We start from the raw sequence: 19,303 nt of genomic DNA on the forward strand, positions 1-19,303 counted from the left end.
AAACCTGCTGTGGTTTATATTGTCTCTTTGATCTCTAGAAACAACATTGGTGTATTTAAAAAATTTCATAGCCAAACATTGTTCTGAATATCTTTTATTACAATATTTAGGAAAAAAACAGCATTATGCGCAGGCATAAAGAGGGGTGAATACATATGTAAATTATTAAAAAGATTAATTTTCAGTACATTAACAAAACTTTGTAAAAAATTTAATGATGTTTTTGTGAAATTAAAATAAGGATAAATTGAATCCTTAAAAGACATTTGTAAAGTAATGAAGTGGTGAATGTGGTGTTCTTTTAAATTACTAGGTGGGAATCAGATTTGGGTAATTCTGTTTGATTCATTATGATTCCACGATTGCAGTTGTAACATTTCTTGAAATGCACAATTTCCAATGGAGTAAACTTGTACGACCGTCGACATCGAGAAAACAAAGAAAATTGATGACCACCCCAGATGGGACTCGAACCCACAATCCCTGGCTTAGGAGGCCAGTGCCTTATCCATTAGGCCACTGGGGCATGCCAAGAGCTCTTGAACATTGTCTATATGAAGAGAGCTTATTAAGAGTTATTATGAGAGTTATTAAACAAATAATTTAACATCATGCCTTAAATGAAAGATTCTGTTAGGTTACTTTTGAATCGCAGACAGTTCAGTTCCCGCGGTAGAAACCGAGTACGCGTAGATCTCGGGGTGCGAGGTTTCCACAATAAAAGTGCTGACCGATTTTCACAATTGTTTTATTGGATCTTTTACTAACTACATGCCTGTTAAGAAACCAACCATTAGATCTTTATCTATACATTTAAATAAATAAGCAGTTTACATTTGACAAATTAAAGAGGTTTTCTCTTCCTCATGGGGCTTTAGTCCCCTCTTAAACTATACACCGCTTTATTTTGAAACGTTCAGGAACCGGCAAAATATAGTGTCCCCATGTGCCCTTGTTGTGAAATTAAACGTTAGTGTGGGCTACTTGAGGTAACTATACCTAGAGATATCAGGTGTGTAACTTCAGCATGGTACATTTAATGTCGGGTAATTAGTGTTTAAGACGTATAAGTTACATTTGGACGTCAACATTAAATGCTAACACTCTAGTTTGTTGGCTAACTAAACATTGATAGCTTGTTGGGCGCGAAAAACAAGGTTAGCTAATTAAGCTTAGCGAATTTAGGTAAGGTTAGTTTAAATTAATGTTAATAAACATTGAATAGCTAAGGTCAATAACTAGGCTAAAATCGAAAATTTATCTGGCTGGTTATTTAAGATATAAATGATAAATAACATGATTAAATGTTAATGAACGGTTTGTGAGAACACGTACAATGCTAATAAGTTAGCCGCACTGGCTAGTTAAACAGAATAATATTAGCTGTTAGAAGTTTGAGAATTAAAATTGCTGTTTGGTTAGGAAGAAAACACATTTTTGTTGGTTTTATCATAATTATAGTGGTTAGGCTATAGCTCTACTAAGTAAATAACTACAGTATAAATGAGTTTAGCTAGATAGATGACTATAAATGTTCACTTCCTTTATGATGTAGTTGCGTATGTATATTTATACGTTTGGCCAACCAGCCGATCAGTTTTGCTTTGTCATAGTTGGGTTACAACATTAAGGTTTTTTAAATTAAATATTAACGCATTTTTACATTATTTTTGTTCTAATTACCAGGGAATCCAAAGGATATTGAATGGCTTCTGTAGATATTGATCAGCTTACAGAGGCTCTGGCCAAGACGCATGTTGGGGAAGAGCTAAGCTACAAGGGTCATGGACTGAAGCTGAACGATAAACAGTCCGGTTGGAAAAATTTATGTCTTCTTTAACATTGCATTTTGGTAAAGTAAAATTCCATATGTCTATTTTGCAGTAACTGAGTGATTTCTGTTTGTCTTTAGTGGAAAAGATTGTGCATGAAATAGAGCAGTTCCAAGGTCTGAAAGCCTTGCGGCTTGAAGGAAATACTGTTGGCGTTGAAGCAGCACAGGCCATCTCAAAGGCTCTTGAGTCCAAAAAGGATCTGCAGGTAGTTTCATTTGGTTTATTTTAGGTTATGTGTGTCTGTATCTTATGACAGACTGGATGTCCTATCTAGCATCATCCCCACTTCATGTCCAGAATAAACTGGTTACAAAAGTTAAGTGAGGTTGTGCGTCTTTATTACAATTTCTGTTAGCTTTTTAAGATATTTTTGTCTTTTTGGATAGCGATGCTACTGGAGTGATATGTTTACGGGTCGCCTTCGCTCTGAAATTCCAGCAGCTTTGGTGAGTCAGTAACTTAAGTGATATGAATTGTATGTTACAGTTAGTAAGTAAGCAAAAAGTGTGCATTTACATGTATATTTTTATCTTCAAACATACTTTTAGAAATCACTAGGCAGTGCTTTGATGATATCAGGGGCCAAGCTTACCGAACTGGACTTGAGTGACAATGCGTTTGGACCTGATGGCGTAAAGGGCATTGAGGACCTCCTCAAGAGCCCTGTATGTTATACTCTACAGGAACTCAGGCTGAATAATTGTGGCATGGGAATTGGAGGAGGCAAAGTAAGTGGTAGTTAATACGTCAGGTAATAGATAAATGAAAGCAAATCAGTAATATTGATTATAATATGTATTGATACTAGATCCTGGCATCTGCATTGACTGAATGCTACAAGCAGTCAAGTGCTGCAGGTTCACCTCTAAAGCTAAAAGTCTTTGTAGCAGGACGTAATCGACTTGAGAATGATGGCGCCACTGCACTTTCCCAAGCATTTCAGGTAATGAGATATTTTACTTCTAAATTTTTTGCCATGCCACAACTATAATCAGGATAGATCCATATACTGGTTAATATATATATATATATATATATATATATATATATATATATTATATATATTATATATATATATATTATATATATACATACACTGTGTGGGTTGCAAACAAACTTGATGGGTGCTTTAAAAACATGTACATATTTCTGATTTGCTTACCCTACCTTAAAAACATTTTCCCAATTACTGACCCTAATGCATTTATTGCAACCTTAACTTTTCTTCAGTTAATTGGGAGCCTGGAGGAGGTTCACATGCCTCAGAATGGGATCAACCACCCAGGGATCACAGCGTTGGCCACTGCAATGCAACATAATCCCAATCTGCGTGTGCTTAACTTAAATGACAATACTTTTACCAAGAGAGGTGCAGTAGCCATGGCACAGGTATGATTCACTTTTTTATTTTACTGGCTGACAACACATTTTATTATTTAGCTTTTTTTTTTTTCAAGTTTTAAATATTTAGATTTTTACAGTAAATAAATCTATTATAACATTATTTGGCAGTCAAATAGCAAGTTGTGTAAATAAACAGTATCTGCCCCATGTAACTTTCAAGCAGGTGATAAGAAAAGATCAAGGCACAGATTTTTTTTTTTGAAAGTTTTATCATTAACTTGGCCAAATCTTAATTGGTAACAATATTGAAAATTCTTAATTCGTACAACTAAGCAATTTATTGTTAGATTATTTTAAACATTTCGATTACAAAATTACATTTGTTTTTTTGTGATGATATTGCAGGCCCTCAGGCACTTGTGTAATGTACAAGTCATTAATTTTGGAGACTGTCTAGTGCGCTCTGAAGGTGCTATTGCCTTAACTGCAGCACTAAAAGGATTGTCTGTTCTTAAGGTCAGTATTTTTTAAGTAATCAGCTAAATTAAAACCCCAGTTTATTAATAACTGTTAGTTATGTCTGTGAAATTATTGGGTAAAATGTATTACTTGGCAAAGGGCGCTTTGCACACTAGACTATTATTCAGAAACTCCAAACTCGCAAGAGCAAGTTATTGAGAGTATGATTGTAAGTTATTGCCATAGTTGGAAAATCTTAAATGTGACTGTACTATAAGAACTTTGAATAAAACAAGAATATGCAGCAATTATCGAAGGAAACATATGTTTCCCGTAGAGATGGCAGTGATCTGATACCACATATTGGTTTTGCGAAGAAACCAGCAAAAATGGCCAAAAGGATATCAGAGAAAACATATTGGATCCTAGAACAGATAAAGAAGATTGAATTGGGGTTCAGGAATTTTTGGGGGGAGCTATAAATGTATGCATATTAAAATACTTGCCTATTATTATTATATTTGCTTTTTACCTATTACATTTATATCTAAGTGATGTTTGTATTTAAAGCTTTTAAATGATTTAGTTAAAAAATATAAATTATAAATATAAAAATATATTAACTTTTTGATACCTTTTGACTTTGATACCAAAAAAAAAAAAACCTGCAGTCATAGGTCATAATTTTTCAGGCAAATTTGTAAAAACACAAAGTCAGTGCAAAAGATTGCCCTTACTATTTTTGTTATGCTCTAATAACATGTTTAAAAGCAACATACATTCATGTTCAAAAGTTAGTGAAACAACATATAAAAAAAGGAAAGAAAAAAAAAAAAACATGTGGGCAATACTAAGTACCCCTTACGGCTCCCACAGGATTTTGCAGCCAGGTGCTGTTAATCATCAGACCTCGATTTACTGATTAACAGTTATGCAGAACTCAATAAAAGCAGGTGTTTTGGTAGTTTGCACATCAATCTGGAAGGTGTTATTAAACCATTTTCAAACTATTTGTAGTTCATCATTCTACAGTGAAAAAAGATTATCCACAAGTGGAAAGCATTCCAGTCAGTTTTCAGGAGTGGACATCCCACCAGATTCACATCAAGGTCAGACCATGGAATGCTCAGAAAGAGAGAGAAAAAAAACGACCTACAGGCCTCACTGAGCATGTTAAATGTTAGTTCATGAGAGCACAATTAGAAAAAGACTGAATAAGTGTGGTTTGTTTGGAAGGGTGCTAGGAGAATGCCTCTTTTGTCTAAAAAGAAAACTGAAACATGGCTGATCTGCATGAACTGCATCTAAACAAGCCACATGACTTCTGGACCAATGTCTTATGGACAAATGAGACCAAAGTGCGGTTGTTTTCCCTTGATACCCAGTGCCATGTTTGGCAAAACAAACAAACCGAATTTGATCAGAAACACCTCATACCGACTGTCAAGCACTGCAGTGAAGGGGTGATGATTTGAGCTTGTTTTACAGCCACAGGACCTGCGCATTGCTGTCATTGAGTCACAAGCTCCCCCGTAAACCTGAATATTCTAGAGGCAAATGTGAAACTATTTGTCTGACAGCTCCAGCTTGGTTAAATTTGCATCAACAGGACAATTATCTAACTGAAGCACAGCAGTATATCTACATCAGAATGGCTGACAAAAAAAGCATCATGGTTTTGGAGTGACCTATTCAGAGTACAGACCTCCACCCAACTGAAATGTTGTGGTGGAACTTTAAGAAGGCTGGGCATAAGCGGATACCCGAAAACCTCAATTAACTGAAGCAGTGTTGTAAAGAAGAATGCTGATAGTCATGCAGGAGATGTTTACTTTAAGTTATTCAGGAGGGAAGGTGTGTGTGAGAAAAGTTATTAATTGAGGTTGTATTTGCCGAATACGAAGATCTGCTATCATCAAATTATATTTATTATGTTTTACACAAAAAACATGGAAATAACTGAGGGGTTGTAAGTTTTGAGCATGACTGTAAGTACCATGTTATTGTGGATTAAAAAAATAAAAAAATAAAAAGGTCAAAAACATTTTAAATGTGATATGGAAGTTGAATTTTCTGGGTCACTTTTTCAAATTTATTAATAAGATTCATTTCAATTGGTTTGGCAGCTGCTTTGCCTTCATCTTATACCAAATGTGACTTTAAATTTATACCTGGTACTCATCATTAATATGAAGTGTTAATTATCCGCTATGATGCACTGGGGTTATATATTTAACATGCAAATGCCTGTACTCTCTGGCAGATTACAGTGGAACCTCGGATTACGAGCATAATTCGTTCCGGAAGCGGGCTTGTATTCCAAAACACTTGTAAATCAAAGCACATTTTCCCAAAAGAAATATTGGAAATTAAAAGTATTTGTTCCACATCCCAAAAAAAGAAATACATAAAAATAATTAACACAAAATATAAAGTAAAAATAAAACAAATTAACCTGCACGTTACCTTAAAAAAATTGTTTCCATTTATGCGCACAGGCGCTGTGTGTGTGGTTTTCTCTCTCCTGCGCTGCTGAGTGTGTTGTGTGCGCGCGTAATTTGACACCGTGCTGGTTGTGTGTGACTAAAGCACCCCCTCTCTGTTTCTTTCACACACACAAACACACACTAAAGGCGAGAGAGAGTGAACCGGCACACTGTCAAATTACACACACGCGCACACAACACACACACTCAAACACTGACACATAGTAAAGGCGAGAGAGAGTGTGTGTGTTTGTTTGTGAACCGGCGCGGTTTCAAATTACGCGCGCGCACATAACACACTGCAGCGCAAGAAAAAGAAAAACACACACACACACACACACACGGATGTTGATTATACCAGTAAGAGACGAGCACTAAAACCCAGCAGGGGAGATGATTACCCGCAGCGCAAGAGAGAAAAACCGTTGGCTCAGTTGTGACGCTCAACATCACGTGACGCTCGGCATCAAATCAAGAAGCGCATGCGTGATACATGATACTCTGTGCTCGTAAACCAAGACAATGCTCGTTTTTCAAGTCAAAATTTTATTAAAAAAAAACTTTGCTCATTATGCGAACACTCGTAAACCGCGTTAATTGTAACCGAGTTTTCACTCTATTATAATCAGGGCTTATGGGCTCCATGTCTAGTAGTGAGGGCAAAGTTTGACTTATACCTGATGCACTGGTACACGCTGCCACAGTAAAATATGGATGTTTGTAAATAATAAAGTATTAAAATTGATCATCTTGGCTCTACTTGTATGTCTTTCATATGCATTACCTAATCATTTTAGCAGCAGTACATTTGGTGAAAAGAACTCCTGCTTTTTATGTGTGTAGGAGCTGAACCTGTCATTCGGAGAGATTTCAGATACTGCAGCTCTGGTTGTTTCCAGGGCTTTACGGGACAAGGCTGATCTGGAGAAACTAGACCTCAATGGTAACCTTGGTGTTGTGTTAGTGGTTATGAATTAGTAACCACTTTAGACACATACATTTATTAGTTATAAGTGCATAGAATTGATTAAATGATTCATTGGTTTCATTGGTTTGGTATACAAACTGTGTATACAAATACAAATTGATGTATTTATTCCATTTACAACAATCAGCGATGATCATTGCATGCAAAAACATAGTGATTAAACTGAAAATTTTATTTTTCTTTCTCAACATATATATGATGTTTCAAAGTGCTGAGGTGAACTGAATAGTTATTACTGTTTTTCTTCTTGGACAGGAAACTGCCTGGGGGAAGATGGTTGTGAGGCACTCAAAGAGGCCATGGAAAATATGGGCATGGGGGATGTACTTGGCTCGCTCAGGTAATGTTTTAGTAGAGTAAGGAAAAGCAGTGCTCAGTAATCAAATTAGGCATGCATCATAGGATTTCTGTGAATTATCTATAAAAATCTGCACTGATTTCAGTCTGGCAGATTTTTAAAACTCTGTTCATAAAATGTCTTTGTCATAAAAAAAAAAAATAATAATAATCATTCAGTTAGTGTCCAGAAATCATAAATCATGATGTGATTTCAAATTACTTTTATTTTTCCTGTAGTGATGATGAGGGGCAAGAGGAGGAGGATGATGAAGATGATGAGGAAGATTGTGAAGATGATGAGGAAGATTGTGAAGATGAGGATACAGAGGAGGAAAAAAAGGAGGAGGAAGAAAATAAGCAGAACTGTATCAATGGGCTAAAGGATGAATATAAAGGTGAAGGGAATCCAGAAAAGGTAAGATAGATTGCCTATTGCTTCAGTACTTATAAATGAAGAAGAGAATGATAGATCTGTTTTTTTTTATTGATGTCATGTAATATAATTTTTTTCTACACAGGTGTCATTAGGTAGTACTGACATCTTATCATTCCTTCAGTTTCCGTCTGCAGAAAAACTGCTTAATCTTGGTGGCAAGAGAGTTCAGCTCTTTGAGCAACAAGTACAGTATATCGTTTTATTTTTAAAGCTGGCCCAATTTATTTTATGATCTGATCCATTTCATACTCTTCATAACATGTTCGCTGTGGTTTCAGATGGACTTTTCAGATGCTGCTAAAGTTGCAGATGTTTTTCTTCAGCTATCTTCATTGTATGAAGAAGATGCAGAAGTGAAGCAAGCTGTTTTTGAAATTTCTGGTATGAACAAAATGCTCTGTTCCTATAACTTTAGCAAAACAATTTTGTTTTTAAAATATTTGTTAGTCAATAGACCTCTTATCTCTTATGTAAAACAGATGCCCTGTTGAAGAATGCACTTTCCAGCCCTCAGTTTCAGATCTATAGTTTTACCTCTTCACTGTTGGTGAAACTGGGGCTTTTAAAGGTAATTAAAGTATATCTCACTTTGGGTCTTTTGCTCAGATTATTCACATATTTATGTTATATATCAGCATGGTGCAACATTTCATACTTTTAATTTTAGGGTGAGAAGAGAGTTAAGAAAGTTTGCCTCTTGCCGGGTCACCTACTTGCTCTAAAGCACTGCGTTGAGCAGGACTACTTCCCTGTGGACCAGGCCAATGTTCTAGAAGTCTTTGTGTCTCGGTTAGTACATCTGTATGCAGAGAATTTGAGAAATCTTCTTTTTTCCATATCAGCTTATTAAAATATTTAGCTCAGTTGACCATGATTATTCACATTCCATTACAGCTTTTAACACTTTGTGTATATTTAACTTTCAGGAACAGCAAAGTTTTAGCGTCATGTATGAGTGCTAGAGATGACCTTAAAGCTACACTGGAGAAAAGGATCTCTGCCTAAGACCCTGTTTTCTTACTGAGAACTCCTAATTAATACAGGACAAATACATGGGCCAACGAGGGGACCAGAAATGCTTCTGTTGTTGTCTGTATCCATCAAAGGCATAATTTATCTTAAGTTGGAGCATTTAAAATTTAAACATAGTGAAGCAAGTCCTTGGAGACCAAAATGTATTAAAAGTACATTGCAAATCACTGCCTTGTTACAAACAATTTTAATGTTAAATTATATATAAAAAGTGTGACTGTTTTTTTTCCATTATTTACAGATTCCGTCTTGACTATCTAAATAACAGCCCAGTTACTGTTCATGAGCTTTTTAGATATGATATTTAATGAGGAATATTATTATTATTGTTTTTACGTCTTTCAAATAATACCAGCACTTGGCCAGTTTTAGACAGAATCTGAAGAATGTCCAGAAAACTACTGTTGTAACTACTTTTTTAAAATATTGACATATTTTCATATATAAAAATAACATCATAAGTTTTGGATGAGGGCATTTTAGAATCATTATTTTTTTAGCTCATGTAAGTAATTTTGATAGACAACACCTCAGCACAGAGTTTTATTTAACAGAAGATGTCAAATTTAGTATATGGTGATGTTAGACATAGTGTTTATAATCTTTAGGGAACCACTTGTACAAGGGAACAGACTAAAATATGAAAAAGTACCTCAATATGACTTAAATCTCATACATGGCTGTATGATTATTAATAAATATGCTGTATTGTTTTTGCATTCACATTAAACTGATTTGTTTTGTTAGAAAATGTCTGATCTTGTCATTTCATACAGTTAAACCTTGGATTGCGGGCATAATTCATTCCAAAAGTGTGCTTAAAATCCAAAGCATGTTTTACCCATAAAAATAATGGACTGATGATTCATTCCACAACCCAATGATGCTTTTGTCTCCTTTTTGAGGATTTCGTGAAAATACGATGTTGCATTGTTTTTAAACAGATTGATCTGCTGCACTGCTACAGCCTTTTTAACCTTATTTTCTGCCGTTGTTGCAACACAGTTACTAAAGAACAGTCACAAGACTTGGACACAAGACCTTGTTTGTTTATCAAGTTAAAATGTATTTAAAAATTATTGCTCGTCTTGCAAAACACTCGCTGACCTGGTTACTCACAAATCAAGGTTCCACAGTAGTTTAAATATAGTATTGTCTGGAGTGTTATTGCTTGGGCATGAGTTTACTTAGGTGTTTCCAGCTGTTATTGTATCCTGTTAGGATGTTACTAAATATATTTGCAGTCAGCAAGGGAGCCCTCTTACTTTATTTCCAAGCAATTAATGTCTGTGCATGAATCTGATGATTAGAATAAGTGTTGCTGATCAACACCTCTATAGCCAAATGGGAGTCTCAGTGAAAGCGCTCAGCTTTATTTAGCAAGGACAGACTGGCTAAGGAGGATTACTAGAAAGTACAGGGACTTTTAACAAGTGCTTGGCATTTTAACTAGATTCAAACTGTATTCAAATAACTTTACACAATAATATTAGGGAGTGACTGCTTGTTTGATTTGGGTTTCTTTTTTTTCAGTAACTGCAAAATAAAAACTATTTCAAAATCAGTCCGTAATGAGTAGAAAAGATTTTTTAGGAGAGGAATTCAAGAGAAAATTATGTCCACTCCATGGTATGTTTGTGAGAGCCACTCTGGCTGTGAGTGTGATGTGAAACAGTGTGTCTTTGTGTTGTGTGTGCAGTGAGGTCTGGAGCTGTGCGCACACACACACACACACACACATGTGTGCGCTCGCAAAATGAGCCGCCTCACATCGACACAGCAAATTCCTCTGTGCTAGTGCTTACCAGAAAATCTTTAAAATCTTGTACACAAATGGGTATTTAAGATTAAATGGACCTCAGGTTTTAGGAAGTATCAGAAGACTAATTGAAGATTTGCTTTGCAGTACTGAAGGTAGGTGCATCTCAGTTTACTTTTTTTTTTTCAAAATTAAAAACAGTAAAAACTCTTTGGAAGCTAGAAAATGTTCTATGTTTAAATATGTCTAATGTCAGAATGTATTTAACTACTAGATGAAGAAAATTGTATAATATAGATTGATAGTTCATTGTTAAAATGAATTTGATGGAGCTCACAAAATTACTTGAATCATCGAGTTAACACAAAAAAATGTCATGAAAATGGAAAATGACAAAATGACCATCAGTTATGTCTAAAAGAAAATGTTCATGTCTGCTGTGTCATACATATAGAGATGAAGCTGGTTCTCCTTGCTGTACAGGCCGTTATATTATTGTTTTTCCTTGGCACCCGGGAAGTGAAGTCTGGAAAATGCCCCAGATTTTGCATGTGCGACAGCGTTCAGCTTACAGTGGCTTGTGTCAAGAAGAATCTGACTGAGATTCCACCCACCATTGATGAGGTGCATTCAGTACGGCTAACATAGTTATAGGAGTTAAATTGGAGTTTTACAACAGGACTGAGATGTTATCCACATCTAGACATAATAGCAATAGTAATTAAATACTAAACACATTCTTAATACAGTGAAAAAGTAGGTCTTTCCTGCCTTTTACAGTACATCCTAATACATACATTGTGTAATGTATTATATAAAGATTATGTATAATTCCATATGGTAAACCTTATTATAGGCCAAATCTGTGTGTGCTCTTTACAGATCACAGTTAAGTTGGACTTGAGAGGAAATTACATACAGGAGCTTCCTACAGGAGCATTCAAACATACACCTTACCTCACCCACTTATCTCTCCAACGCACTGGCATCCACAAAGTACGAGAAGGAGCTTTCCGCAGTCTCGGACGCTTGGTCTTTCTCAACTTGGCCTACAATGACATTGATATCCTGTACCAAGTGAGACAAGCACTGCTCATTTACAAGACGAGATTCATTTAGTATAAACCACGTCTTGTTTCAACTGCTACAGTTTGTGTATAGTTGATGTTAATATGAAACTTTTTTTCTCCTGTTCATTTTAATCTCAGGAGTCATTTGATGGACTTTCCTCCTTAAAGCAGCTTATTATTGACCACAACAGAATAGAGGAGATCCAGCCAGGAGCTTTTGCGCAGCTGGGATTTCTTACCCTCCTCTCCGTCACTCACAATCAGCTGGTATACATCCCAAATATGGCTTTTCAAGGTCTGCAAAGCATTAAATGGTTACGGCTTAGTCACAATGCACTCAATTACATTGACATTGAAGCTTTTGCTGGCCTCTTCACTCTTACCCGTCTCAGTCTTGATAACAACGAACTCCAATTTTTCCCCACTGAGACTATGACAAGGTGAGCATAATCCACATTTGTGTTTTTTTAAAAGTTGCCATTGTGTAATGTGTTGGAAGTAAGAAGAATATGTCAGCAAGAGATAACTGAGAGATATGTTTTTTAAATGTTTTTCTTATCCATAGACTCACCGAGGTGACACGTCTAGATTTAAGTTACAATCCCATGACCTATCTAGGAGAGGAGGTAGTGTCTATGGCCAAGCTTACTCATCTCTTTTTGGATCACAACTCCCTACAGGATTTTTCCAGTGCAGCTGTTTTGCTCTCACCCAAGCTCACTCACCTTGACCTTGGTTATAATCAGCTACGTGTCTTACAGCCTTTGGCTCTCGGCTCCCCTAAACTGACTCGACTCAACCTAGCAGGCAACCCAATCTACTGCAGCTGCTATCTGCGTCCACTGCGCGAGTGGTCAATCCAGGAGCGGGTACGTCTCGGAGGAACTTGTAGTGGTCCACCCCACCTGTCTGATGAGAGCCTTGATGCAGTGCAACCTCCTGATTTGCGGTGCCAGAGTCAGGAGGCCATGCTGAAATTCGAGCAGGAAGAACGGAGCAGACTTCCACCACCACCAACCACCCCACCTGGTGAAAAGGCCAAATGTCCAGACAACTGTGTTTGTGAAGTAAGAGAGAATTCTTATAGCATGATAAGGATTTTTTTTATGTTAGGTACTCTTTTAATAATTAAATCTTGTCTCTGTTTCACCCTCAACCCTAGACTGAAAACCATCATGCATCCTGTGAAAAGCAGGGACACACTAAAATACCACGAGGCTTCTCGCCAGACATACGTTTGCTGGACTTGCATGACAATCACTTCCATTACATTGCTTCCAACAGTTTTCCGGGCCTGCCAGAAGTGGTGTCCCTTCATCTGCAGCGCTGTAAAATCCATGAAGTGGAAAGTGGGGCCTTCAGTGGTATGAAAGGTTTGATCTACCTCTATCTTTCAGAGAATGAACTCACATCACTGAGCCCAGATGCGTTCAAGGGTCTACCCCAGCTCACCTACCTTCATTTAGAGAAAAACAGATTTAAGCAGTTTCCTAAAGGAGCTTTTACACTGCTACCTGGCTTGTTGGCGCTACACTTGGAAAACAATGCCATCACCAAGCTTGAGAAAGGAATCCTGACAGCTGCTGAGAAGCTAAGAAGTCTTTTTCTTACCAAAAATGATATTACCGACATCGCTCCTGGGGCCTTTTCCCCAGGATATGACCTCGATAAACTGGACTTGAGCAATAATAAACTGAAGGAAGTGCCAACTAGTGCCTTGCCAAAAACAAACAGCTTGAAAGAGCTGGATTTGTCCCACAATCCTATTCGCTGGATTGGGGCTGAAGCTTTTCTTCCTGTTGCAACCTCATTAAAACACCTTTATCTTAATAACATGACTTTAGAAAAGGTAAGATCTAAGTACACACTTACCGAATTAAAATGCAGTTTGTATCTAAATACACCAGTTTATTTGTAGGGATAAAACATTTATCTTGCAGTAGACTGGAATTACTCTATTACCCAGCTCTATTATGTTATTGTGACCAAAAATGTGCACAAATTTCTGTGATTTAATTTTACATATGATATCTGTTTCATTCACTTTCCATGTACAGATGTCCAAGGATTCGCTTGCTGGTCTTGGGTCTGGACTACAGAGTCTTTTATTGGAGGGCAACCAGCTTGAGGATGTGCCTGACTTAAGTCCACTTACAGGCCTAGAGGTCATTAATCTGGCAGGAAATCCTCTACTGTGTGACTGCCCACTTCTACCACTCCGCAAGTAAGATTGCTTCCCCTCAGTGTGTTAGCATTACCTACTGTAACAATGGCACCAAATTATTTAAGTGTGGTTAACTTTGGTGGTTAATTAGTGTGTTAGTCTGCTTTGTGAGAATATCGCATGCTGTTTTTTTTTTTATTTTATTTTTTTAATACACCGTGTGGAAAAAATACAAATTAACAAGAAACCTGTAGTGCTTAAGCTCCTACATACAGTCCCATGAAGAATTGGACCAGAACAGCCAAATAACTAGTTTTTGCTATTCACGGACATTTAGGTCACTGATCAAAAGATGTATATAAAATGATGGATTAGAATTTAATTTCCTGACAGTTACATCTAAATGTGTTAAACTTAGATGACACCCTATGTATGAACCCATACGTTTTTTTTTTTTAATGATCAAAATATTGAACCATGACTCACAGATGTTTTTTGTTGCCCATGTGTGCCCTGGTAAGTTTATTAAGTTAAGCCTTTCATTTTTCACATATAAATAACTCCACAGTGAAATTCCTTCTTCGCACATTAGTGCAAGGTCAGCCGTGATACAGCACCCCTGGAGCAGATAGGGTTAAGGGCCTTGCTCAAGGGCCTAGGGCCCAGTGAAGTGGTGCTCGAACTGCTTACCTTCTGATGAGTAACTTAGTGCCTTAGCCCTCCGAGCCACCACTTCCCCTATTGTTTAACTACACAATTATTTCCTCTACATGCCTATTATTTTTTGTGGCCTGGGTCTGCTTGTGCATATTGCATTTTTTGTTAAAAAAGCATAAACATGCCTCCGAGTGGCGCAGTGGTAAAGTGGTCGCCCTATCATCCGGAGATCGCGAGTTCGATCCCCAGGTGATGCTGTAACCACTCACAGCCGGAGGCCTAGAGAGAGCTGATTGGCCGAGTTCTCTCACAGGGGAGGGATGAGAGGAACTTCGGGCTCCCACATTAATGACGGCTCTACAGACAATCAGGGGCATCTGTGAGCTCACGCAAGCAGAAGGAGCGGATAGCGCTGTCCTCCGAGTGTGTTAGTCTGCCCCAATGATGCGTGAGCAAGCAGTTTGAAAAGATATACATCAAAAAGCATAAACATCAAAATAGTGGTGATGCTGCACCAAATGTTTAAAACCTAGATCAGCGCTCACCAAACCACGGAGAGTCATTAAAAAAACAACAGAAAATTGCTATGTTTAACAGAGAAAGAAAAACATTTCCATACGCACACAATGTGATAAGAACTCTCAGGATTGGGACTAAACAGCTGTATGGCCAAAAGGAAACCACTTGTTAGTAAGACATATCAACAAAAAATGCTTCAAATTATTACTGAACAAAAAGATTGGACTTTGTAACGAGGGAAAAAAGTAGTTTGGTTTGATGAGTCCAGAATGACCCTATTCCAGAGCGATGGGCGCGTCAGGGTAAGAAGTGGCCACTGTACAAGCCTCTGGAGGCAGTGTTATGATCTGGGGTTGCTTCAGTTGGACAGATCTAGACTCAGCAATGTTATGTGGCAATAAAATAAAGTCAGCTGATAACCTGAATGTACTAAATAACCAGGGTGTTACATCAATGTAACGTGCCTTTTCAAACACATGAACTGACGACAACATCATGTGCCGAAATCTTAAAGCCAGGGTTCTCAAACTTAATATTCTTATTACATAATATACTTATTCTCCACAACTTAATAAGGTGTGGATCTGATTTCTATTCAAGGTTCAGAATGATTGTGGATAAGCAAATGACATTAAAATTTGCTTATAACTTCAAATCATTTTGCATTCACTTTTAAGGCAGTCTGAGACAAAATACATTCAAACCTAGTGAAAAAATGCCACTGTTTGACTGCAACTGCAATTAGCTGTTTGAGCCCCAGCACCACCAGGTTGCCGCTGTGGGCCCTTATGCAAGGCCCTTAACCCTGTCTGCACCAGGGGCGCCGTAAAATGGCTGACCCTGCGCTCTGAACCCTGCTCACTAACAAGAAGCTGGGATATGCAAAGAATAAAGAATTTCACTGTGCAGAAATGTATGTGTGAGGAATAAAGCCTGAACTGAACTGAACTGAACTAAAACCAAAGCAACTTGGACTTTAAAGCAACTTACATACAAATTTTAGAAACATTCAAAATATGTTCCAAGTTAGTGTGAAAGTAATGGCACTGTTTGCCTGCAAATTGCTGCTTGTGGACCTAAACAGCTCCAATTTAAAACATTACAAAGGTTACAGGTGATTTAGAAACAAAATCATCTTTGCCTGATTTTCACAAATGTGTATTTGTCCTGATGCTTGCATAAACCAATAAAACTAACTGACCTTAAAGGACAATAAAAGAAGACAGTGTAATAACAAAAAGATTTTGAGTCTGTAAAGATTCTCAGTCATTCAGGGCAGGTTATCTGGAAGCTGAGTCATGTCAACTGGACTTCTTTCTTGTTCAGTAGATACATGTCACTACTCATCCAAGTAGCTTCTTCAGTCTAAGGTAAATTGGAAAGTTCCTCATATTTACGTCCTCCAAGGTTAAAGAATCCTAACCTAACTGAAAAGGCGTGTGTGTGAGATCATCATTTATTTATATAGCACCTTACAGCAACATAAGTTGAACCAAAGTGCTTCAGAGCAATATGAAATAAATAACAATAAAATAGCAATAAAATATACAAATCAAAACAAATACAATTATTAAATACCAAAAGGTTTTGCTTTAAACAGAGGCAGGTCAGTAATACAGGTATACTGTAACATAACTCAGGTTAAATGGTGTTCTAGAGTTCAGGACCAGCCACTGCAAAAGGCCCCAAATCACCCCATTGTTTGCACATGGTCAGGAGAACATAAAGCTCTACTTTGTTGGTAAAACTTTTTGCATTTAAATTTTAGATGTAAAATTTCACATGTAAATTTTAGGAAATCAAAATCAAAATTCTGATCCACCATAACATATTCATCTTTTAAGCTTAACGCGAATGCCTCCATTGCACAGCGAAAACACCAGAACTGGCCTTGCTGTTCCAATATTTTCAGAGGGGACTTTATACCAGTATACAGTGGGGCAAAAAAGTATTTAGTCAGCCACCAATTATGCAAGTTCTCCCTCTTAAAAAGATGAGGCCTGTAATTTTCATTATATGTATACCTCAAATATGAGAGACAAAATAAGAAAACAAATCCAGGAAAATCACATTGTAGGATTTAAAAAAAAATTATTTGCAAATTATAGTAGAAAATAAGTATTTGGTCAGTAACAAAATTTCATCTCAATACTTTGTTATATACACTTTGTTGGCAATGACAGAGGTCAAACCTTTTCTGTAAGTCTTCACAAGGTTTTCACACACTGTTGCTGGTATTTTGGCCCATTCCTCCACGCAGATCTCCTCTAGAGCAGTGATATTTGGGGCTGTCGCTGGCAACACAGACTTTCAACTCCCTTCAAAGTTTTTCTATTTGGTTGGGATCTGGATACTGGCTAGGCCACTCCAGGACCTTGAAATGCTTTTTAGAAAGCCACTCTTTGCTGGGCGGTGTGTTTGGGATCATTGTCATGCTGAAAGACCCAGCCACGTTTCATCTTCAATGCCCTTGCTGATGGAAGGAGGTTTTCACCTAAAATCTTACGATACATGGCCCTATTCATTCTTTCCTTTAAATGGATCAGTCGTCCTGGACCCTTTGCAGAAAAATAGACCCAAAACATGATGTTTCCACCCCCATGCTTTACAGTAGGCGTTCTTTGAATGCTACTCAGCATTCTTTCTCCTCCAAACACGACAAGTTGAGTTTTTACCAAAAAGTTCTATTTTGGTCTCATCTGACCGTATGACATTCTTCCAATCCTCTCTTCTGGATCATCCAAATGCTCTCTAGCAAACTTTAGATGGGCCTGGACATGTACTGGCTTAAGCAGGGGAACACGTCTGGCACTGCAGGATTTGAGTCCCTGGCGGCGCAGTGTGTTCCTGATGGAACCTTTTAAACCCACGGGGTGAGATCTTGCGTGGAGCTCCCAGATCGGGGGAGATTATCAGTGGTCTTGTATGTCTTCCATTTTCTAATAATTGCTCCCACAGTTGATTTTTTCACACCAAGCTGCTTGCTTATTGCAGATTCAGTCTTCCCAGCCTGGTGCAGATCTACAATTTGGTTTCAGGTGTCCTTTGACAGCTCTTTGGTCTTGCCCATAGTGGACTTTGGAGTGTGACTGTTTGAGGTTGTGGACAGGTGTCTTTCATACTGATAACGAGTTCAAACAGATGATATTAATACTTTTAACATGTAATGTTACAACATGTAATGGAGGACAGAGGAGCCTCTTAAAGAAGTTACAGGTCTGTGAGAGCCAGAAATCTTGCTTGTTTGTAGGTGACCAAATACTTATATTACCAAGGAATTTATCAATTGATTTATTAAAAAATCCTATTATGTGATTTTCTGGATTTCTTTTTATTATTTTGTCTCTTATAGTTGAGGTATACCTATGATGAACATTACAGGCCTCTCTCATCTTTGTAAGTGGGAGAACTTGCACAATTGGTGGCTGATTAAATACTTTTTTTGCCCCACTGTAAGAGACTTAAGACAGACCTCTCCTGGGTGTATATATTTGTTTGTTTCTGTAATCTGTATGATTAATCAATACAGTTTCATAATTTTGGCAATGTATTTATATGTGCAAGCATTACACTTTCAAAAAACCGTTTCTGCAGCTGGCTAGAGAAGGTCAACCTGAAGGTGAGGGCCAGATGTGGATATCCGCCTGAGCTCCAAGGTCAATGGGTAAAGGACATTCATGGTTTTAAGAGCTGTCCAGGACAGGGGCCTCCTCCTTCCCAGAAACCGAAGATCTCCAAAGCACCAAAAAGCTCAAAACCCAGATCAACCCCCACCAAACCACGGAGAGTCATTAAAACAATTCAAACCAAACCAAGCAGGGATGCAAAATCTCACTTGGGGAAGAAGCCTAGTGCTAAGAAACACAAGTCTGTGTAATCACAAAACATTTATAATGTATTTTGACATTTATCAATCAGGTAATTAATGTTTACTTAACTTTTAAACAGTACACAAACATCATTTTACCCATTAACAAATTGAATGATATCAAATGTTGTCTTTAAGGCCTCATCCCTTTAGAATTGGTTAATGGGCCTAACAATTTAGCACTCAATAATACTGGTATACTATTTTAACAGACTAAAAATAGTAATAAATTTTTTTTGGGGAAAAATAAGCCAGTGTTTTCACACATCCTCTTAGTTCCTGTCCATTCTTTATGTTTGAATGAAACTAATGTACATTTATTGGTATTAACGAACTGGGTAATAGAG

General features: G+C 37.3%; 2 protein-coding genes and 1 non-coding gene across 5 annotated transcripts; 2 read left to right on the forward strand and 1 right to left on the reverse strand.

Annotated features, from left to right (window-relative positions):
• Positions 1–453: 453 nt before the first annotated feature.
• On the reverse strand, positions 454–526 carry trnar-ccu (transfer RNA arginine (anticodon CCU)). The gene has a single exon. It is a non-coding gene; the product is annotated as a tRNA-Arg (tRNA).
• Positions 527–921: 395 nt separating this feature from the next.
• On the forward strand, positions 922–9,664 carry rangap1b (Ran GTPase activating protein 1b). 3 transcript variants are annotated; one of them, XM_053511049.1, is made up of 16 exons: positions 922–1,012; positions 1,687–1,814; positions 1,913–2,040; positions 2,222–2,281; positions 2,384–2,563; positions 2,644–2,778; positions 3,066–3,224; positions 3,585–3,695; positions 6,968–7,067; positions 7,368–7,452; positions 7,689–7,866; positions 7,970–8,071; positions 8,166–8,268; positions 8,367–8,455; positions 8,555–8,676; positions 8,814–9,664. In XM_053511049.1, exons 2-16 carry the CDS (start codon positions 1,706–1,708, stop codon positions 8,890–8,892), a joined length of 1,740 nt encoding a protein of 579 aa, XP_053367024.1. In that variant the 5' UTR covers positions 922–1,012; positions 1,687–1,705; the 3' UTR covers positions 8,893–9,664. The 3 variants fall into 3 exon arrangements, with proteins under 3 accessions (XP_053367024.1, XP_053367026.1, XP_053367025.1); XM_053511051.1 differs by having other exon boundaries at positions 8,009–8,071; XM_053511050.1 differs by having other exon boundaries at positions 940–989.
• Positions 9,665–10,733: 1,069 nt separating this feature from the next.
• On the forward strand, positions 10,734–19,303 carry chadlb (chondroadherin-like b). Its single transcript, XM_053512270.1, has 8 exons — positions 10,734–10,833; positions 11,133–11,302; positions 11,561–11,755; positions 11,887–12,188; positions 12,314–12,815; positions 12,911–13,597; positions 13,806–13,972; positions 18,683–19,303. The coding sequence occupies exons 2-8, from the start codon at positions 11,135–11,137 to the stop codon at positions 18,963–18,965; spliced, it is 2,304 nt and encodes a 767-aa protein (XP_053368245.1). The 5' UTR covers positions 10,734–10,833; positions 11,133–11,134; the 3' UTR covers positions 18,966–19,303.

Source organism: Clarias gariepinus, chromosome 14 (assembly GCF_024256425.1).
Source record: "Clarias gariepinus isolate MV-2021 ecotype Netherlands chromosome 14, CGAR_prim_01v2, whole genome shotgun sequence".
Classification (NCBI taxonomy): Eukaryota; Metazoa; Chordata; class Actinopteri; order Siluriformes; family Clariidae; genus Clarias; species Clarias gariepinus.